This window comes from Schistosoma haematobium, chromosome 1 (genome assembly GCF_000699445.3).
Source record: "Schistosoma haematobium chromosome 1, whole genome shotgun sequence".
Classification (NCBI taxonomy): Eukaryota; Metazoa; Platyhelminthes; class Trematoda; order Strigeidida; family Schistosomatidae; genus Schistosoma; species Schistosoma haematobium.
Window position 1 is genome coordinate 85,355,622 of NC_067196.1, and position 24,974 is coordinate 85,380,595.

Consider the following 24,974-nt stretch of genomic DNA (forward strand, 5'->3'; position numbering starts at 1 on the left):
GATATTCGCCATTGGTATTGTGGATGGTTCGGCATTGCTTCGGCAAGTTTTCTGACTGTTCATACAAAAACTTGGTTTGCTGGTTAACCAATTTCATTCATACTGGTGGTTGCTTTTCAGTGTTCCCGAGGGCCATTGTCATTGGGACATTGTAAGGCATGTCGCCATTGCTAACATTAACGAGTTTGACTGTCGTGTAAGCGGAATAGGTCAACTTTGCCCTGTTCGTATTGTGCATAATTGATTCACGCGATCATTGATCGGAATAACTATACACGTAATGTGAATGTGTATATGAATGTTGCGAATGGTCCATCAAGGTGATTGATACCTGTGTGGTTGCCCCACAGGATTGAGCTGTACTATTCAGATTGTAGCGTTAAAGACTATACGGTGTCTGGTTCTCCTGTTAAACGGGGTTGAGCTGTACTGTCTGGGTTGTCACGTGATAGTCCGGATGGTGTCTGGTTCTCCTGAAAACCAATGTAAAATTATCCTGGCCCACAAGGGTATATTATATAACTGTGAATAAACTGGTTGATCCTGTCAGTAGTCATTTGCTTGTCTCAGATTGCAATTTACTAGTGAATATTACATAATAATAAATGACCATAAATCAGCTTTTTCATTCTTATTTGGAACAAATTATTAATTTTCATACCCAATTTCATCTTATTATTGTTTGCCTAGTCAGAAACTAATTTAGATTTAAACTGAATTTGATCTATTTTCATAATCAACAAATCGGTTTTAAAAATCCATCAAACAAGATACATTTTTTCAGTTGTATGCTTTATTTTGGAGTGTAAATGAGATCACAATTAGTACTTATCTAGTACTGCGTTAATATGAGATTCAGGTAAAGAGAATGTGATTACCAGTTGGCTGTATATAGAAATTACTTTGAGTGATTACAACTTTATAAATCATATACTAATTGCACTAAAAAAAATGTTAGACTTTAATTTGTATTTCATTCTGATATCCCCAATAAAAATTTCAAAAAAATCTTGGCGCTAAAATAAAATGTGGGTGATTTAAGAAAAAAAGCAACTTTTAACCGCTGTAAAATTGTTGTCAACGATCACATGACAACAACTACAAAAATCAATAGATTAACAAAGTAAAGTGAATAGAGTCTACAGATATGCAAAAATGAAAAAAAATTCATGGACTGGGATAAAATAGTATGTTACATAATCAAATGCTAGGAACTCAATTTACCAGGATAACGGACCATTTCGATGATGATTAGAAATAAGCAAACACTGAAGCCTAAGTAAATTAACTGACCAGTTAAATAGAATATTGTAAACAACTATAATGTGGCTCCAATGTTTTACTGGAGCCTATGATACTTTCTTGAAAGTGTCTTTTGAATCCAGGAAAGCATTGAAATCGGTCTGATGACTGAGTGTTTCTAGGGTATCTACCTATAGAATTTTAGGAGACAATAAATTGCATTTCCATCATCCTGATTAAAAATTACTAACGTACCTACCTACCTACCTACCTACCTACCTACCAGTTTTATCATGTTTTCCAGAGGTTTCGTGAGTCTCAAGCCATATTCAATTGTATAATGACCCTCATATTCTGTGCAAAAGATCCGCAATACATCCTACCCTTTGTTTCCTGTATGAAATTCAAGAGTGGAATACTAAGTGGCAGTTAGGAAGTCGTCGTCCAAACGTTCGACTATAAGAATTATTACAATGATTAAAAACGTGTTTTTACTCGATGTCAAGACATTTGAGATAAAATGTAGCTTTAAAAAAACAAAGTTTATTAAATAGTAGCTACCTGGTCATTTGTAAGTTGATTATCCTTGTTTGAAAGTTTATTTGCACCATTGAACTGCTCTCCAACAGTGATATCTTGAAATATTCCATCTAAACTCCCAATCTGATTGCCTACTTGACCATCTGAGAAGGTACCATTAATTGATTGATGCTTTGTCTGTTTCAGTAAATAATCTTTGTAAAGGGGTAGTAATGGAGAACTATGTATTACGTTTTCATGATTATGATTTTTCATAAATGCTACTTTTGCTTCATTAGAATTTATAATTGGCCAATATGTCTTCAGTGTTTCATCAAGAACCATAGATTTCCTACAATTACTTACACATGGTACTTGAGACTGTTGTATCCACTGTGTTGGATGTTGTAATGTAGCAAAATTATTCAAATCTGTAATCAAATTCTGTTGATCACCTAAAGATTGTAGATGAAGATTACCTGCAGTACGTGGAAATGTTTGATGATTATCAGTTGTTGAAATTGGTTGAGATTGAAAGTTTTCCCATTCAGTAATTGTTCTCTGCTTTGGAGTTTCAGTTAGTTGCGAATCACTTAGGCCACCAAAATAGCCTAATGAGGAAACATTTTATGCGGTACATTGTAATTATATTATAAATAATGAAACGATCAGGTTGTCTTAATTAATATAGTCAATATAAAATACCTTTTTGTATGAGACTGGAAAGTGTATTAGTTTCAGTAAAATGAATCTATGATTATTCATTAATTCTATAAAATTTCAACAGTACGAAATCGATTTTGGTAATGTGAAAAGTTTCACTTAAATGTTTTCTAACCATAAGTGTCTACGGACCAGCAATGAGATCATTATCTCAAAGATTTGATCTATCGAACATAACACAGAGTCATCAATCTATTTCCATTCACCTTTATTTAACAGATAACTTAAATATGAAGATATTTGAAATCAAGCAGAATCGTTTCACCAATAAAAGTACATATTCACTTGGTATTGTTTTCTTTAATCTTCTTTATTGATGTTTAGGACTTCAATTGATCATTCTCTTATTGGCATATGTGTATACTGTTCGTATTGCCTCGATATTGCCTTAATTCACAAGTGTTCTACGAAAATATGGATAGTGGATAGCAGTGGAATCCACGACGCGCGTTTCGTCTTATCTGGGACTCTTCAGCTAGATGTACCTGCATCTCGGAGTTGATGTTCACCCTGGGACTCGAACCCAGTACTATTCGCTCCAAACGCCATCGCGTTATCCACTTAGCTACTGAGTCCTGATAGTCACTTGCTTGTGCAATGGGTTAAAGTTTAAATTCACATACATAGTACATAGTATAAAACTACTTAACAAATTTCTTGAAAAATTAATGTTACCAATATTTATGTTTAATTTCTTAAGTTATATCAATTCGGTATCAGTAGGGTCAAGGTGAATCTTGTCGTACGTACAAACCAATTGAGAAATCATTGAAAACTAGTGAATGCTGAGCACTTGTTTCGCTCCACCGTGAAAATTCTTAAGTGGTTTGCGACACAATTCTAACGGGGTTCAAGCGCAAGACCCTTAGGTCTCGTGACAAGCGAACTATGTAGGTGGTCATGAGTTAGATTCCTTTGCTCTATATTTCCAACATTGATCATTCAGTGCTGTCGTATGATATCACTCAACGAAATATATATGGATACCTGTCATGTTTGACCCAGAAATGTTGATGCGGATCAGCTATCCAGTACACCTTGTTTCTCAAGCGTTCCTCAGCTAATAAAAAACAACTTCTTGGGAGTAAGCAACCTCGATCCCGAACGTGGGACTTAAACCCCAGAACCCTCGGTATCGAGTGCGGATGCTTAACCCCTAAACCATTGAGTTGGCCGGCATCCAACGGTGTTAATGTCTAACTTCAACCAATCCATAATATTGTGCGACCGTCCTCCATTGTCTTCAGTGAGTAACTGCCTCACAACAGACCCCGTTGAACTCCACCGGTCACTGCTTCTCACTAGTACTCCAGAAAATATCTCTTGAAGTCAGTCACTAGTGAGCAAATGAAGTTTAATATCATAAGGGGTGTTATGGAGATTGTAATAATTTCAATAGTTGAGATCACGAGTCAACTGAAAGGATACGGCCATCCAGTTCTTCCAGGTTTTCCATGGTGATCTAGCTTCAATTGACTCATGATCTCAACTATGGAATTTACTACAACATCCACAAAAACCCTTTCTTAAATTGATTATATATTTAACATTTTGAAGCCAGTTGATTAACTGAAATGTTTGTTATAGAAGAGCTTACTCACTTTCGTATGTACCTATTTCTTCTGCTTCTTAGTCCTTCTAATATAAAGTCAAAATGTTAATACATTTGGCTTATGCAACAAAAGTTCAGTGAATAAATGAATTCATAATAAATAATTTGAGATCCACTTACAATAAATCAATTGAAGTGCCTGGTGATTGCTGTATCATGACGAGACCTACCCACTATCAAGTATCAACAGGCAATATCAAGGAATAAAATTATGAAATATATGAAATGCTTCTATTTATGTAAAACTACATTATTTCAGCACAAACAAATACAAATACAAGTCAAATGTTGAACACATACCTCTAGGATATCGAGATTTCAAATGTAATCGATACCATATACAAAATGTAATCAGTGCAATGAATATAATTAGTAATACACCAGCGAGTGAACCAAGTATTACAATTAACACATAACTGTCATGTTGATAATTTTTAGTTAATTTACCAGTTAAATCATTTTTATTACCAATTTGTCCTGTCATTTTAGACTTTATATTTGATGTTGATTCAGCAAATGAATCCTGTGTAGAATGAGAAAAAGTAAACATTTATAAGTATCAGATTTTAAATGATACAGTATCCGATGTATATTTAATTCAGTAAGACAATGATTAATGTATGTTAATTTATTCTATGCTAAACTCAGAAAACGAATTCTGAAATCAATTAGGTAAGAGTCTTGATTATTGATCATATCAGTATTGATTTGTAGTGCCCCACTATTGAAATAAGTGACTGAAATTGGCTAACCTATGTCATCATATGAACATTCTGAGTGAATTCCTTCTCTATAGCTATTTGTAATATGTTCTGCTGAATCGTTCAAAGCTAATATTATGGGGTTCGAATCTCAGCGTGGATGTCTTTACGAGGATCTAGTCTGCTTGTAGTGAACGATAACACAGGCAAGGATAACCAAATATATTTGAAAACAAAATTACAGAATTATTTGGTGAAACGTGAATAGTACATGTTCAATGCTTCATTTGCAAATTATCAATCAATTGTCTCAATCTTTGTTATACCTTCGTTTCTATACCAATCACTCTCTGTTCTCGTTCTCTTCAATCCGATCTTCTTAATCTTCCACTGATATGCATCCCACTTTTATTTGGCGTTACAAACTACTTATATCTGCCAACACATGTAGTACACACTACAGGTTGACAAGTCCCGGATGAAGATAAACAAGTAGCCTGAATTCCAATGCATTAGAAAATTCGAGTATAATTGAAATTATGAACTAATCTAGGTTAGATCACCAATTAATACCTAGAAACACTTGATGGCTGTTTTGTCCTACTACGGGACTACTCAGTAGTGCTCATCTATGGTTCCGAACACAGGAATCAAACCCAGTGCCTTTGGTCGTGCGCGCGAACAATCAGTCTCTAGACCACTGGGCTGTCGAGGTCATACATACGTATTGCTGAGCAACCCTGTATTAGAAATGCAAGGCCGTCCAGTGCTTCTAGGTTCTCAATGATAGTCTAACATAGATCGTTTCATAATTTCAATAAAATCCAGAAATCTCCACAACATCATACTGAAAATTCAAATATGTTACATCTATTTGTAGTGTCAGTTATTATGCCAAGCCCATATACCTTATTCGAGCTTTCGGACATCCCATTCTATTCATTTTACTTGAGCCATACATTGACCTTGTTATTTATTCGCTTATCAATCTAGACTGTTTTTATATGAGCGTATATGTGTGTGCCCTTCTTATTCCATTAATCACATGTCTGTAGCTTTATTTTGTCTGACTATGAATATTGAGTAACGCTTGACTAAAATGGAGTTGGCATCCCAGCCATCTTCCCTGCGCGTCATTCTGCTCTGTTCTATTACATTCACTTTACGTACAAAATATATGTATTCAAATACCATTCATACTATCTAATTGGAGTCAGATCAATGGGCCACAAAAATGGTGAGCCCTTCAACGAACATCGTCCAACCTTAACGACGACAAAACTACGGGCCTCCCAAAATGGTGAGCCCGCCGACGACGAGCGCAATGTAGCAAGCTACCTCGATGAAGGAACGGCGGCACTCCACATTTTCGACGAACATATTATACTGTTTATGTAAAAATGCCTTTAAAATTTTGGATAATATTAAATTCAATTAAATATAAATTCCTTCTATTATTTAACACTAATATGCTTATCGTAACTTTCAATGTTACAGAATTATTCCTCACAGGCACACATGTATGTTTATTAGAATACTTGAGACATATAATCTTACAGTTTTTACTGAAAATTGATCTTTTAACTCAAATATCTCGAAAATAACGTCTTTAATTGTAATAATGAATCAATCAAACAGGAAGCTCTATGATTTACTCAATGAATTCCATAGTTTCCACTTCACTGTCTCTAACCATGTGACACCCTTCTTCATTTTTTTGACATTTAGCGGTTGATTTAATACAGTCTCATAGAAATGTTTCAAGCCTATACGGATAACCTTTTAAATAATATGAAACTCAGCTTTAATCGATACGAAGTTCATTATAACTCATCTTTGAAATCTTTGATTAGAATTGACTTAGTAAGTTATGATGATGTTTGAATTGACCAATACTCATACGACGGACTACAGTGCAAGGTCGTGCATGGTGGACAGCTGACAGATGCATTCCAAGTAAGGACCGAAGTCAGACAAGGCTGTTTACTCTCCCACTTCCTCTTTCTTCTGGTGGTCGACTGGATTATGAAGATCTCGACATCTGAAGGAAAACACGGAATATAATGGACGGTTCAGAATCAATTTGACAATTTGGAATTCGCAGATGACCTGGCCCTTCTATACCATACACACGAGCAAATGCAGATAAAGACAACTAGTGTAGCAGCAGCCTCTGCATCAGTAGGCTTCAACATACACAAGGGGTAAACCAAGGTTCTCAAATTAAAAACGGAGAACAGCAATCCAATCACTCTTGATGGCGAAACTCTGGAAGATGTAGAATCCTTCACATACCTAGGAAGCATCATCGATGAACAGGGAGGTTCAAATGCAGACGTAAAGGCGAGGATCGGCAAAGCAAGGGCCGCATTCGTACAACCGAAGAACATATGGAACTCAAAACAACTTTCAACCAATATCAAAGTCACAATCTTCAATACGAACGTCAAGGCAGTTCTACTGTACGGAGCTGAAACTTTCAGAACTACTACAATCATCATCAAGAATGTACAAGTATTTATAAATAGTTGCCTACGAATGATACTCAGTATCCATTGGCCAGATACCATCAACAACAGCCTTCTGTGGGAGAGAACAAACCAACTTCCAGATGAATAAGAAATTAGAAAACGACGATGGAAATGGATACGACATGCATTACACAAATCATCAAACTGCATCACGAAGCAAGCCCTAACATGGAATCCTGAAGGGAAGCGGAAAAGAGGAAGGTCAAAAAACACATAACGTCGGATAATAGAAGCAGATATGAAAAGGATGAGTAACAACTGGAAGGAGCTGGAAAGGGTTTCCCAGGACAGGGTTGGATGGAGAATGTTGGTGAGTGGCCTATGCTCCTTCACGTGGAGTGACAGGCGTAAGTAAGTAATACTTATATTTGGGCCTCTTATTGAGACACAGTAGTAGCGAATATATAATTGTAAAGCCTGAATATAAAGTAGTTATCGAGTTATAATCTACAATGATGTCTTCTAGTATTAAATCTAAAAGTAATTCAGTATGCTGCATATAATACTTAAGGGACTTTCAAGAAACGAAATAACAGGAGATGAAATAGTTGACTAGAATCTAATTGATCATTTTTAACAGAATAGTACATCGCTAGTTCAAGTTTTATACATAAAGACAAATCTGGTTAACAACTCATTTAAAATATTCTAGTATACGAGTTCAGACTAATTTCTAGTAGAGAAAAATTGATAATTTCTAGTCAAACTAACTTCTTATCATTTGTATAAATAATACTCTCTGAATAGTATTGTTAGTTTAACCTTGATAAATATATTCTACCTATCAAGCATTTAGAAACATTTCATATATAACTACATGTAGTATCATATAACTATTTTTTTGATGAACTTTTCTTCTCTGACCTGAATGGTTTGATCGTGGAGCTTTCATCATTCTTCTGAACGACATCATCAGCAGTACAAACTCCATGTAGAGGTTTCTGTTGATGATGTCGTTCAGAAGAACGATGAAAGCTTCATGACTAAACTATCCAGCTTAAAGAATAAAATTCCATTAAAATCATCTACCTGAACTACAAATCTTCACCATCATGCAGCAATTTAGAAGACTCTCCCACATTGAACGAGCATTCCATGTACCTAAACAAATGATTGTTCTGGTTGTCAGAAGGGGCACTGGCCTCGTGATTTCCGAAGGAACTCGGCTTTCATCATGAGGCATCATAACTCTTCTAAATGAAGACCTTCTGACTCCAAGGGCAGAGTTTAAATAGCTTGAATAATTTTTTCTGATTGGTGTTTTCTTAGCGAGTTAGTTTTCTACCGGATGGAGTCGTTAACCCCGTGCCCAATCCTCCTCCTGTATCCGGGCTTGGGACCAACAGTAGCCCGCCCGGAGGGACTCCAGGCGGCGTTCTTCACCATCATATAAGTATGTTAATGATAGATAATCAAAACCACTGTGAGGAGTGATAAACAAACAACAATTTAAGCCAATGTACTTACCGCCATTTTATTTATATTTTCATTAGTTGAATTATTTGCAAGAAAACTATTTTCATTATTCAATGATGAAGTGATATTTGGTAAAGTTTTTTGAACAGCTTCATTACTTAAACGAGTAAAGTATTTTTGATGTTGATAATGATCAATTTTTGTAACTTCAATATAAACAGATACCTAAAAATGAAACAAACTAGTAAGTTAGAAAAGAAAACAGCATATTTTGAATACCTTACTTATAATCCAAAATAGGTTCTTTAATTGAACACTGCTAGTCGAGTTAGAGCTTATGATGAACTGTCATCTGCTTTCGCAACTTCAAGTGGTGTCCGTCAAGGTTGTCCACTTCATTTTTTTGTTTAACTTCATCATAGACCTACTGATGGAAATAATGCTCTCATCGATTGAATCTTCAGGACTTGATCTCCTACCAGGAAGTCCATTTATCAACTAAGCATACTCAGATGATATAGTACGGTTTGGTGAAGGCGCTGATAAAATGCATGGTCTTTTGGTAGCATTGAGAAACAATGCCAGAATGTTTGAGATGCGCTTTTCTCCCTCTAAATGCAAGTTGTTGCTTCAGGACTGGCCTGAGTCAACACCTGAACTAAGAATAGGGAGTGAAGTAGTCGAACACGTTGACAACTTCACTTATCTTGGAAGTCTCATCAGCACAAATGGGTTGGTGTCCGACGAAATCTCAGCACGGATTTAAAAATATCCTTTGGCTTTTGCCAACTTACGTCACCTATGGCGAAGGCGAGATATCCGTCTATCAATTAAGGGACGATTATACTGTGCGGCAGTTTGTTACCTTCTAATTTATGGCTGAGAAACGTGGCCATCAAGAGCAAAAGATACTCGTAAGTTACTAGTATTTGACCACAGATGTCTTAGAAATATTACTCGCATCTGCTGGGATCACCAGATAAGTAATAGTGAGGTTACATACAGGGTATTAGGAAATGATGATAAATCAGTTGATGAGGTTGTGAATATTCATCGACTGAGATGGTTGGGCCATGTGTTACGTATGCCTGAACACCGATTACCACAACGCGCATAGCTGACTAGTGTTGGAGACGAGAGGAAGAAAGTTAGGGGTGGCCAAACCAAAACGTGACATCAGTCCCTAAAGTCACTAACTCCTAGTCTTAGTCATGTTGGTAGATGCAGACTACTTGTTTGGGGTTCGCGTGACTGTCGTAACCAATGGTTGGAGACTCTTGGTGACATGGCTCAAAATCGATCACAATGGCGTAGGTGTATACACTCTTTGTCTTCCCTTAAAATAAGAGATTAAAATCGCTTCATATCTTTCTTTCTACGAACTAATTCTTTCTTCCTATTCTGTATCTTTATATGCAATCTTTCTTTTATATATTCTACGAATCTGGTGTGCATCTTGTTGCGCTAATGAAGTATGGCAACTTGGACCAATGCATATATGTGCCTGGTCCTACGTTGTAGCTGACTGATTGACTGAATCTAAACAGTAGATTTTTGAGGGAAACATTAAGAATAACTATGATAATCAGCTGGTGTTTCATAATATTCTGTTATTTCTAAATATAGACTCGAAGTTATGAAGATTCACAAGCATGAGGGTTTTATTTTGATAACTTATAAAATATATTCCCTTAGTTGAGGAACAATAGGTTGATTCATACGATGATGATGACTTTATAATGAAATTAGTTTTTGGGCATTCTAAGTAGAAGGGAACATCTAGAAACATTGTTTGATTAAGAACGCATTAATTAGTAGGTGAACATTTTTTAAGGAGAACATCACAACTTAAAATTGTAAAAACTAATTTTATCTCTGTTATATCTCGATGAAAATTATGAATGGTAACTTTTAAGAATTATTTACGGACCAATACGATACATATATTTTTACTGTATATTTATTAAGCAGCTAAACTAACCATATTTGTATTCCTCTTATTATAAGCTTTGTTTTAACCTATTATACGATTTACCATTCTTCAATTATGCCCAGTCTATTAATTACAGTCTCCCACATTCACAGGCACTTTTGGCCAGATCTTGTACAAATGTTATTTTCTATTTTCTGATACGATATGGTCTGTTTGGTTTGTATATAAACTCAGTATGTTTGAAATACATAATTCATATCGCAGAGGCTGAGATTGATGTTCCGAACTTAATAGGCAAAACTAGGCCGGAAGCCGGACCGATAAGGACTTTAGACTTCTCGCACAGGTTTTACGCGTCATTGGTCCGTTCGGTAAGTCACTGTTCTTTAATTAGCAGTACCACTACGTTATATATTAATAGGGCATTAGGCCACAAGTCATAACAGTTTCCACTGAGAACAGATTAAAAAGGAAGAATGTACAACCTGAAGCCCACTATTCATATTTTACTGTTCATTTAAGCTTAGAATACGGCTACAGTATCTTATTTCTACACAAAAAGTGTTGATTTATCAATTACAAATCAAACAAATAGATTCCGAATCCATCGATCATATTTTTTACGCTTTTGTCGTGTATTTTTTGTCACATACCTGTTGTTACGATATCTTTAAATATAGTACTTTCATGTTATATGCTACTTATGTCGACATAAGTAGTATATAATGCTAGTCGGGAATAGAATGTCCGGTAACAGAAGGTTTGAGGTATATCGATGAAAGTAGTACAGGAACAGAAAGCAATTGGTATGAAAATGTAGGAACAATCAAGTCTTAGATATTTAATGAATATTCTACAAATGAAGTATTAGAGTATGATTTTTCTATTTCTTTCAAGTAACTCTGTTTTATTTACTTCATTCACTCAGATCCAAGTATTTTGAGTTTTTTTATATTACATTCCTATCCTATTTTAATTTCTCCATCAAAGTTCTCATGCTTAGGTATCGAATGAATGGCTACCATAACATTTATTGTTATTATTATCATGATGGATCATATGCTCAATCTCTTTATTATTTGTTTGGTTGTGTTGTGTCGGCTTCCGGAGAACTTCAACGGAGCCTCCAGAGGACCAAAAAGGAGCCGAAGGAGCCTAGCCAATCAGAGTATGATGGAACGTTTGAGAATTCCAGCGTGGCGTGCTACCATTGGTCGGCAGCATAATATGACGTTAACGGATTGGCTGAAATAAGATGTTGATTTAACAGACGCCAACATCTATAAATACCCTTGATTTTCTGTACTAAAAGGAACCTTGGGATAAAGTGTTTCCTCTCATACTTGTGTCTTCTCTCTCTGGAGTTCAAGTCGCTGTGTAGTTCTAGTCTGCGGGTTACGGGAATAGCTTAGGATTCGTATATAGCGTTAAACCTACACGACTTATCAGGTTGTAAACATTTTTATCAGTATAAATAACCAGATCCATATTCATGCGTTCATCTTAGTTGATTGAATAACTTTTTTTCTCAGTATTATAATAAAAATTGATTATAGTATTAACAGTATAGGGATTGTGTGCTTAATTGGGAGAAAAGCAATTTATTGTTTCGAACAAAAAATGAAAGTGTCTTCATTACTTATAAAAACCATACATCCAACCACCATCTAGTCTCAATATATAGTGCACGCACTGTCGAGTCACCTAGAGTGGTGGCCACATTTCAACATGGTCGATAGCAATCGATCTGCATTAAATAAGGACTTGACACACATGACATTGATCACCACCCAGTGATCAATCGATTGTGAATTCATTTGTATATTTTTCATTAATTGTTCTTTATATCCTTCATCATTCTTTTAATTCTTAATTTTTTAAGAAAGAAATTTTTTCTACAGTTCGATCTTCTTCCACTTTTGATTAGTGTTACATACTACTTACATCTATCAAATATAAATAGTATGCAATATAATAATTATGCAGTGAACAGAACACGAGCGGGGACAATTGAATGTGTTTGTCACAAAATTACAGGACATGTTAATAAAATCTAACAGTCATAAAGTAAATGCTTAATTTGCAAAATGCTCATCAATTGTCTCAAAATGACTCAGACTTCAATGTTCTTTCATTTTCATACAAATCGCATCGTGTTTTTCCATTCTTTACTGTTCGATCCTCTTGTCTCTCTACTATCAGACCTTCTGTTCACGACTAACATCATATACTAGGACGAAACGGTCGTCTAGTGCTTCCATGTTTTCCATGGTGGTCTAGCTTCAACTGACTCATGATTTCAATCTGTGAAATTTCTAAAATCTCCACAAACCTCTTTCTGATATACTACTTATATCAATATAAGTAGTACACACCACAATAGTAATAGTAAATATAATAATTTTAATACTAATATTTAATTAAACTTACTGCATATGTTACATTAGATTGTAATCCATCAAGTAAATAACCTTTCAATGAACTATCACTATTTATTCGACGTATATATAAATCATTTAATTGATTGATTTTAGATAAATCCATTGGAAATTGTTTATCATTATTCAATATAAATTTAGTCCATAATTCTAATAAAGATTTCCGTTCATTTAGATTCTCAGGTAAATTACGATAGATTATAATGAATGTTATATCTTTATAATTAGTTATATCAATGGATGTATATGAATGATTTCTTGATTGTATATAAATCCATTCAATATAGAGACATGTATTATTCTAGAAAAAAAAACAACAAAATAATGAAATTTGGAAGATTAAAAAACTACTCTGAAGAAGTTCAGACAAGTTTGTTGGACGAAAGATTGGAATTATATATATCGTTTACAGATTGTTATATCCCGATAAGAATAATGAATGGTAACTTTTGGGATCTATTTATAGACCAATACTATACGTATATTTCTATCGTATAATTGTTATGGAACTAAACTGTTCATATTTCATGTCCCTCTTATTATGAGTTTTATTTTGACCTATGAACTATTACTATCCGATTTACCATTCTTGAGTTCTATCCAGTCTATTAATTAATGCCTCCCTCATTCACAGACAAATTTGGCTAATTCTTGTACAAATGTTGTTTCATATTTTATGGTACGTTGTGGTTTGTCTGGTTGATATAATAACCGAGTATGGTTGAAGTAAATGATTCATATTGCAGAGGCTGAGATTGGTGTTCTGGATTCAACTGGCTGAGCTAGACTGGAAGCAAGACCAATCAGGACTCTAGGTTGCTCGCACGTGTTTTATGAGTCACTGGTTCGATCGATAATCCGCTGCTCTCTGATTGGCGGTATCGTTGCGTTATACAATAAACAGGTTCACAAGTTATAACACAGATCTCTATTATATTAAAAGAGTGATATATTAAACAAATTTTTTTTTCGATAAATTCTCTTCAGGTTCCTACAATTAATATTATCTAAATTAATAATCTGAAAAATGATCAAGTTAAGGGTAATGTACATCATAACTAGTTTGTACTAAATGGGCTAATATCGAGCTGTTTAATGTTTTTCACTAGACCTTTGCTTAGCCAAACTGAGAGGGGTTCACGAGCACAAAAATGTAAACTCTTAAGACATTGTTTGACAATCGTAAATTCACATGCTTTGAACGATGTTTTCGACTACTCTAAGATATTAATGAAAATTCAATTCATAAATCACAGATCATGTAAACAAATAATGTTCACAAGCCTATACTGATAATTACAATGTGTTCATCAGTGACTAGCTTCGTCAGGGAATTCTCGTAGTTCTTTTGAGAAGCTGTGACCAGTGGAGCTAATCCGTGTTGGATAGAGACAGGTATCTAACTCAGTACAACGGAAGTTGGTCGCGGAATTTCGTGGATTGGTTGATGTTAGACACTACCACCACTGCATGCCGGCTCAGTGGTCCAATTGGTTAAGCGTTCACGCGCGAGACCAAAGGCCCTGGGTTCGAATCCCGCGAGCGGGACCGTGGATGCGCACTACTGAGGAGTCCCACAATAGGACGAAACGGCCACCCAGTGCTTCCAGGTTTTTAATGGTGTTTTAACATCGATCAGTTCATGACCTCAGTCAAAAACTTAATAATATCCACAATCTTATACTGAAAATAGTATGTCGACTTACTGTAGTCATCTGACTGTAGAAGTTAAAACATCACCTTTAATGTATTTAAATTGAGATTAAAAGGGCATATTAACTGAAAGTTATGAAAAATTCAGATGTTATCAATTCAATTTGTTCAGTGATAAATTTACAACCATCAGTAGAATGATGGAAGTAATACATTTAGTTTCTAGAAACAGCTCATGTCATATTAAGCACAACTTTGTCAACCACGGAACTGTGCACATATAATACTCACAAATTGTGTCACTACCTTGACTGACAGAAGTTAAACGACTGGAATAAAACCCAGTGGTTTAAAGGTGACGCAATCACATTAAAGCCTATGTTTAGTCTTCAAATTGTACGTGTTCACTGTTAATGAATCCCATACCAAGTCAAAACAATTGTTCAGTGTTTGATGATATTGTTTTCGAGAAATCATTCCACGTTGTAAATAGTCAAATTATAGATAATATATCCATGTGTGATCTCTTTGTTAAAACATAGACTTTATTTTAAACTAGATTTAACAAAATATTTTCCTGTCATTTGAAATAATTGACCCCCAATCACTCTTACAACTGGTATACAATACAAAACGTTTTTAGACATCATTTCCAAGGTCTTTAAGGTGAGACTATAATTTATGGACGAACTTCGAGAGACGCTAAAGTGACCTTGAAAATATCCACCCATTCACTAGGGCTAAATGAGGGTTATAATGCACTAGGAAGAATTAGGATTAGTATTTACAGTTATTGGTTAGGGTTTTCATCACGAAATGACATAAATTAATAAAAGTCAAAACGTTATTTAACCATATGGATAAATGGATTTCGTGCCAAAATCCAAGACCTACTATCTCATCTCTCATTCGTTCGTTCATAAATAATGATCTCGCCGTGCTTAAATATGACGCTGAGTCGGCACTGCACAAGCACCTTCATGTTATGTATTTGACCAGCTTTAGTTTATTTCCTTAAAAAAAGAAACTGTTAAATATATATTGAAATGTAAAACAAAAGATGTTGCTTCTATAAATAACTATCCTTCTGAAATTTATAATCTCGAAGTTGTAACACTGTAAATAAATACAAATATGAGAATGTTATCCCTGAAATCATTAGGTGTTTATGTACAATCAATATATAGATGAGTGTATTTTCTACTAGAGTCGTCGTTGTCATAGTATTTTGGGTTAATAAATCATCACTTATACCGGTCTTTGTATTCTTACTTTCGCATCGTGGGAATTGCAGAGGTCCCTCTTTCCTAATATAGGTGATAAACGTTTCCGACATAACAATCAGCGACGACCAGACACAAAAAGTAGCATTAAAAGAGCCAAGACAATAAGCATTCAAACGACAAATTATAACAGTCTGTTACTTTATTCATTACATTATTACAAGAGCATTACAATATTACAGGGTAATGAATTTGTAACGAAATAAATAAAACGCTCGCGCGCGAGACTAAGAGGTCCTGGGTTCGAATCTTGCGAGGCAGGACAGTAAATGCGCACTGCTGAGAAGTCCCATACTAGGATGAAATGTCTGTCCAGTGCTTTCAGGCTTTCCATGGTGTTATAGCTTCAAATGACTCATGAATTCAATTATTGGATTAAAATGTTTTGAAAATTCAGAAGATATCAAACTACTTCCATCCAATAGCTATAATTGTTTGTCCATCCTAATATTGGTGTTTCTAATATATCACTTTAAAAACTTACTATTTGAGGTATATATATATGACAAGATCTAAAACTTATTCAGTGACTATGTATATAAAAGGATACTAATTATTAATTACCAGCGACTCAGTTACAACAAGAAAATGGTGAATACAACAGAAAAGTACTCAGTGAAGCAGAAAGACACATTATTCTTTTGTCTATTCCGCTCCATTTACTTATTAGTTAAAACTATTATTTGACATTATTAACTTGTTATTGATACAAATTGTTTATGATTTATTCAGTTTATGAGAAATGGGTAATTTATCATCTTCTCTGTTTTGTAGTCTCCATTACGCTCACTGTATAATTCTGAATAGTTTAGGGCTGTATTTTCTGGGGTAGTGACAACTATGTAGATCTATTTAGAGGTTGTAATTTTTTTTATTAATGATATATTTAGAACTCATATTGACTAATCTCTGTTGTCTTATGATCATTCGAAGTAAATTATATCATTATAGCGTGATGTAACAAGTTTTACTTTATTTTCGATATGGAACTAGCAGTGGAATCCAGAATACATGTTTCGTCAATACAATACCAAAATGCAGGTAACATCCAGTTGACGAAAGCCAAATAGTACAAAGTATGTGTTCTGGATTCCACTGCCAATCACATACTAAAATAAGTAGGTCATGTTGACTCAATACCTGTTCTTTGATTGGATAGGTAGTTTGATTTGATTATCTGGAGTTAAACGCATTTATACACCATCAAATCTACGAAGGGGAAATACATAAATTGGTAATTTACTTTGTTAAAAAGTGTGTATCTTAGAAAGAAATTCGTAATAAGCCATTTATTAGGATGAATAATTGATATAAGTTATATGAGTACTTTATATTATTTAGTTGATAGGTAGAAAAACACTTGTACGTGTAAAGTTTACATGAAAACCACTTTTAGTCTAATAGATCTGTCTATAATTTCATCACAAGAAAAGTTATCATCAGTGGTATTGGATTATGGTCACTACATAAGATTAATCAAACAAAAGCGGAAATACTGAGAGTTGGATACTAATTAAGCTGTATAATTACATCGATATTGCCGCGAAACGTAAGAGTTTAATCACCTACGACGTGTGCAACTAAAAGTATCATGATAGAAAGAAATATTTTTAAGCAGAAGTGGATGTTGGCTAGCAGTGGAATCTAGGACACACATTTCGTCCCATTTTGGACTCGTCACTTGGATGTACTTGCAGAGTTTATGTTTACTCCGGGACTCGAACCCAGTATAATTCGCTTCAAGCTGTAGGATGCAGATAAATTTAACTGACGAGTCCTGAATAGCATGAAACGATTGTTCTGGATTCCAATGCAAGCCACCATATAACTTACCTTATAATGCGTGTGACTTATGGCTAATATCGAGGCAATCCACACAGAATCCACATTTGTCAAAAAAGACTGAATAATTGCAGTTCTAAACACCAATGGGATGATCCGAGCAACCAATATATAGATGAATTAAGAAGTAATTGCTGTTTAGTACCCATCTGATCATCTACATGTTTATAGCTAAGGTCATATGAAATGTATTCCTAAATAACCCTCTCAATAAACATTCGAAATGTCATGAGTATCTATTCAGATATGATGATTTGTGAGATTAAATGGAAAGAAAACTACATAGTTTGTAAAAATCTATTATATACAAAAAATATAATCACATTTTAAAACGATAAGAGTAGTTGATGAAATAGGGAATAAGTTAGATCAAGTAAATGAATATTTTTCTAAATTTTCAAATTTAAATCAGAAACTCGTTTTAAACAACCACTGGATACTACGAATTTCATGTTAGGTGCTTCATTCTATTGATCTCAAAGTAAGTTTATAATCTTTAGGCTACTGAGGTAGTATCCGATGCTGTGAATCTAAGCTTTTAGATATTTCCTTCCTAAACTACGAGTCTTTCATATGCAAGTAATTATTAAATTAGTTTAGGGGGTTCGTGGAGATTGTAGCATTTTCAGAGCTGAAATCACGAGTTGAACGAAGTGAAATCACCAATGAAAACCTGGAAGCACTGGATAGCTGTTTCGTCCTAATATAGGACTCCTTAACAGTGAGCATCCACGATTCCGCTTAGATTGACCTGTGATTTTAACTGCGAAGGTAATTTAATTGTGAAAATTGACAAATATCCGTAAACTTATCAAATAAAAAATTTCACATTAAATATAAACAAGGTGATAACAACTACTTTATATTGTGAACTGACGTTACATAAACCAAACATAGATAGTTAACTTTATTAGTCTTTACCAACCTATTGCCTCTTTAATGCTACTGTAGTGCACAATAACACAAGTGGGGCCAACCGAATGAATTTGACACGGAAATTTCAGAGCATCTCAATAAAATCTGAGAACCATATAGTAAATAGTTATTTTGCAAATATCAGTCCATTGTCTCCGATTTGATTGTTCGTGCATTTTAATACTAATTGCGTCCCGTTCCCGCTCTTTCCTTATCGATCTTCTACTGAAATACATTCTATGCCTGACCATCGTTATATACTACTTATGTGGATATAAGTAACCCACAACACACTACCATAGGATTAGTCAACGCTTTGATTCTACAATTATAAATAAATAACACATAACCAGTAAAATACATTCAATAGTCTGTTTTTAAATGAAGATTATGATATTTTTATAGACTTGTACTTTACTGTTGTTGATCTTACGAATTGTGTTTGATTAATCTCTTTTGAACTATTTACATCTTGAACAGATGCCTCGATATTACTTTTAGTGACATGTTTTATTATACTCAGTTAATACATTTTGTGGCTTCTGGAATCTGAATTGATGAATAATGGATTTGAGTCTATGCTCAAACAAAAACTCTGAGAAGAAGATCCATTCAAGTGATAGTTTCCAATAAGATAAAATTGATGTAGTGGATAATGAACAAACAGCAGAAAACCTCGATGACTATACATCAATCACTCATGATCAAATGTTATTTAATCTTATATTACACTTGAAAAACATTCAACACTTAAAGTCTAAGAAAATTCATTTGATGGTTTTAGGAATGAATGCAGAAAAGGATGATGGAAGATGAGAGGTTGAAAATCACTTGAATTGGATCTATATGTTCTCATGTTAAAGACTAAAGTTATCAACGTTTTCATTGTTCGACAAGACCACTGGATGCTCTTTCCAGTAGTTTAACAGTTCATTCAGTGGATCAATGAGGTATATATGTGTATGATTTTAAATAAATATTTTATTTTAATCACCAAGTCCTACTATTGTGTTTTTAACCCAACATAATTGAGGTTATCTTCACTGATATGTCAATAGCAGATGTCTGTGGGTAATTCCAGACGCCTGAAATGAAGATTTTTGGGAATATTACGCTTTAATGTACATCATTCACTCACTTTTTAAAAGAGGAAATGACTGAAGATTCTGGATTGAAAACATTCATTAAATATTAAATCGTTAAGGATAACGTTGACCCAATCTATATTTTGTTATGGACAATCAATTTCATAAATTTCTAACTATATTAATATTCTGAATTGTTTAAATTTAGACATATAAACCATTAGATACCAACTCGGTAGTCTAAGAATTAAGCTCTCTCTGTACGAACTGATAATCTTGAGTTTAACTGCTGTTAGGGTCCTACTGAGGAATACCATACAAGGACGAAATAAATAACCTAGTTTTCAATGGTTATCTAGCTGTAATTATTCACGTATTAGCTTGAGTGCATTTTCGAAGAAAAAAACGGAGACAAGCTACGAGGCCATTCAGATCTTCTTTAAGATATTTTATGATTATTGACATCACAAATGTTTTTAACTCGAACATATCTCCTCGAAAAATGCTCAAATAATCTAATATATTTTCTAATGTACACAGTCGATTCAGTAATTTCTCGTTGAATGCTGGAATTTGTAGAAAACCTGATCAAGAACTCTATTTTTGTAGTCTTTAAGGTCTATTTAAGATACATAAGGATTAATCGTATTAATATATCAAATTTAATCTTCATAATATCTGTTATCGTTTCTTCTGTACATGAAGCCAGGATTTCTTTCATTAAATACATCAAAGTTTATTTTTATGATCATATAATAGGACACCAATAATAACTTTGAATGGAGGAACATCTATATAGATTTTAATATGAAAGCAGATACATTGTACTCAAAGACTAAAACAGGACACTCACAATTAATAAGATTAACAGAAATATCTTAAAATCAAACCTACATAAATATAAAATGTAACGAGAAGTTTCAAAAACGTCGGCAAGAATATGAACTATAATGTAACATATAATTCGTTTCTATGATAAAAGTTGGAATTCTTAGAACAGAAGTTAGAAAGTCCTATACACACGATATACACAACTTGAGAGTTTGAAAATATGTTTTTTGATATCAGATAGCTCAGTGGTAACGTCTCTGGCTATGAAGCACGGTGACACGGGATCGAACCCGTTAGGGAGCACCAGTCCACTCAAAATCACAGGTACACTTTGCTAACGAGTGCCAAGTAGCACAAAACCCGGGTCCAGGGTTTCCTGTCTACTACCTCCAACCACCATCTAATCTCAATATATAGTGCACGCAGTGTCGGGTCACTTAAACTGATCGATAGCAATCGATCTGCACTAAATAAGGACTTGATACACATGAGATTGATCACCACCCAGTGATCGATCAATTGTGATCAGAGAATCAATCTCTTACCCATGCATTATGAAGCAATCAGCTATATCTCAATGTATATTTTTATCTTGGTTGTTCAACTCTCTGTTACTTAAACTTCAATTCAATAATAAATTAATGCACTTCTATAGCAAATTTAGTCATCGTTTTTGATGGATCTTATTAAATATTAAACCGATTTATAGAAAAACCTCCTGGAGCCCCTCTGGGGCTACTGTTTGTCCCAAGCCCGGATAAAGGAGGAGAATTGGGTATGCGGTTAGTAACCCCATCCCGTAGAAGATTAACTTGCTAAAAAACGCTAGCCAGGAAAATATTTTAAGTAAGGATTTATAGAAAAGGATATAATTTGAATAAGAAAGTTTGAAAGGTGTTACAATTTAATCAATGCTAACGGTTAAACATATAGAATGTGAGACAAAACTATTAAACAAACTACTTAATTATTGTTTCAGTAGACTGAGAAAGAAATCAGAACCTTAATCAACTTTCAGTTTGATTTCCAGTTAAAAATAATATCAATCCATTTAATTAGTGAGATATATGCAAACCCTTACTACTCTTTTAGACGATGCTTAGGTGGTAGAATTATTTGGCCAAATTTTTAAAGAAGCATGTACACTTAAAGTGGTTTTACTGCTTCGAAACTTATTAGATGAATGTAAATGTATTTGAGTAATGGTTCATAACATGAGATATCGATATCACTCTCATATTATTTAGGATAATAAAAATGATTAAGTTTACACTAACGATAAAACTAAACGACAAAGATAAGATGAAGGATAATTTTGTTGAAATCTAGGCAGTAAAATATGTAAGAATGATCAGAGAAGGGTTTTGTGAATATTATAGTAATTTGATAGTTGAATTCATGAGTCAATCAATGCTAGACCACCATGGGAAACTTGGAAAACTGGAAAGCTGTTTTGTCATAGTGTGTAACTCCACAGCAATGCGCACCTCGCGAGATTCAAAAATCTATTCTGAATAGTGTTTTATTCCAATTTCGGTAACATTATAATTTATCAACGATATTTGAGCGATGCACTGGTGACCTTAAGAATGTTCACCTACTTACTATAGCTAAATGAGTGTTATAAATCTGTGTGAAGAATGAAGATTATGATTTAAAAGTGATGATTAGAGTTAGGAATTGGATTTGTGGTTTTAATCACGAACCGACATTAGCTTAAATAACAAAACACTATTTAGACAAATGAATAAATGAACTTCACACCAAAATCCTTAACCTGTGATCTTAAATCTGATTAGTTCGTCCATAAATTATAGTCTCAGCTAAATGACAGTAAATATGATTGAGTAAATGTTGACAGTATTTGTTTTTCTAAGCAAAGATGGGTAGTAGCTAACGGTGTAATCCAGGACGCACGTTTCGTTCTATTAGGGACTCGTCAGCTGGACGTACCTACATCTCAGAGTTGATGTTCACTCTGGTACACGAACCCCGTACCATTCGCTTCAAACGCCATCACGTTATCTACATAGCTACTGAGTCCTGATAGCCCTTTGCTTATAAAATGGGGTAAAGTTTTATTCACTTTGTGTTATTTACTTGTATCTTCCGATTGTTATTTACGACTGTAATTGATCAGTCTCTTGTTGGTATATGTGTATCTTGTGCGGATTGCCTCGATACTGCCTAAAGTCACAAGCATTATAAGCAAAGATTTACTTTTATTGAAAAGCATTTCAAAGTTTCTATTAAAAATAACAACAACTATGCTTTCACGTCAATTTATGCGACATCAGTTTAAATGTAGGCAGAAATCTATTTTATTTTGATTGTGTATTTAAAAATAAAATCAGGGTCAGTAAACTACTTTGTATAAAGTAAAATTGTGTAGATAAATAAAATTTATTTTTGTTTAAATGTTGACATTCACTAAAGATTATCTAGATCATTCTGAACAATTTAGACAAGGAATTGACACAATGTAATGCTTCTAAACGTATCTAGGGATTATCGCAACAATCCACTGTGTCTTCTTTTTTTTGTTTTGAATTGGACAATAAATTATCATCAAAATAAAAGAAAGCATGTATATTTAAACATTAAACTATCTAAATTCACTTCGCTTTGTTTAACTGTATCTTTCCATTTTTAGTTAGGACTGTAATTGATCAGTCCTTTGTTGGTATATGTTTATCCTGTGCGGACTACCTCGATATATCTCAACTCTGAGACGCAGGTACATCTAGCTGAGGAGTCCGAAATAGGATGAAACGCATGTTCAGGATTCTACTGTTAGCCACTATCTATCTTTGATTAAAAAGCTTGTGACTTAAGGCGATATCGAGACAATATGCACAGGATACACATATGCTAATAAGAGACTGATCAATTACAGTCCTAAACATCAATGGGAAGATACAAGCAAACAATATAAAATGAATTTACAATTAATTATGTTTCAATTACATTCAACTTACATTAGCTACAATGGATATAATTTGTAAATTAGTATCAAGCATATTATCAAAATTCACTGGTTCTGTCCAAGGGCTCCATAGTTGATGTTCTAAAACTAGTACACGCAAGCTAGAATCAAGTAAACGAAAGAAAATGCAAAAGAAAATAAGTTGATTGAATAGCATTTTTCAATATCAAAATTGAACATTGAGCAGTAAAAGTTCTATAAGAAAAGAGAACTTTAGAAGTAACTACAGTTAATGACATTTAAATAAAAATCAATTTATAAATGAAATACCATTTCATGTAAGATGGTTGAAAGTGGTTAATAGGACACATAATCAATGTTTATTTCATATATAAAAAGGTGGACTTCCTGAAGTTCTAGTGAGGAGCTGTGATCAGTGGAGTTCAATCCATATCGAGTGGAGTTAGTTATCCACCTCAGATAATGGATGAAGAAATTCACAAGATCATAGATCTTTTGAAACTCGGCATGAACATCATTGAATGCTGGATCAGTAGTCTGGAGGTTAAGCGTTAGCTCACGAGACCGAAGGTCGTGGGTTCGAGTCCCACGTGCGAGATTATGGATGCCCATCGCCGAGAAGCCCCAGACTGGGACGAAACGACTGTTTTCCAGGTTTCCAGGTTTTCAATGTTGATTTAACACTGATCAACATTCTCCACAACCCTATACTAAACAAATCTATATTTTATGAAATAAACGTCAAGAAAGCATGATTCATTTATTAATTAGTATAGAACTAAACATCATTCATTTTTCATAGATTTTATTGAGGAATATTCTATGAAAATCTTTTCGGTCATTTTTATAAATGACGAGTGACAAATTAGTTAGTAATAAAGAAACATTTTTGTTTACTACAGACTGATATTTTGCTTAATTTATTAGGAATTTCTTGTCTAACCTACTTATTAGTAGTCATGTTCACAACATTGGAAAGAAGTAACCTTTTAAGTAAGGTAAATACTTTAGTCATATTTCATTCAGTCAATTAATCGGTCGATTAATGAATTAATCAATCAATCCAGTTTTACTTCATAAGATACATAAATGAAATGAAAATCTTTCCATTAGCAGCTTCAATCTAATTGTAGTATATAAATCATGCGATATATGTGAAAGCTGTAATACTTCCCGGGTGCCCAAACAGAAGCAGGTGGTTTTCTTAAGGGGCCACATCCCGAACCTTTTATCTAAAAGTCTAATCCAAAAGGCAGTGGAGCAACGTCAGGAGATGCAGTCCTATGGTAGCCGGTGGCCAACA

General features: G+C 34.1%; 1 protein-coding gene across 1 annotated transcript in view; it reads right to left on the bottom strand.

Moving 5' to 3' along the window:
* The window catches only part of MS3_00002334 (uncharacterized protein), a 176,906-nt gene that overhangs the window by 17,091 nt on the left and 134,841 nt on the right, over positions 1-24,974 (bottom strand). Inside the window, exons 16-20 of the mRNA XM_051209902.1 lie at positions 23,703-23,811; positions 13,108-13,416; positions 8,796-8,969; positions 4,397-4,619; positions 1,804-2,372 (exon numbers count right to left, since the gene is read on the bottom strand). Coding sequence (XP_051075381.1) covers positions 1,804-2,372; positions 4,397-4,619; positions 8,796-8,969; positions 13,108-13,416; positions 23,703-23,811 — 1,384 coding nt within the window. The remainder of the gene's footprint in view (positions 1-1,803; positions 2,373-4,396; positions 4,620-8,795; positions 8,970-13,107; positions 13,417-23,702; positions 23,812-24,974) is intronic.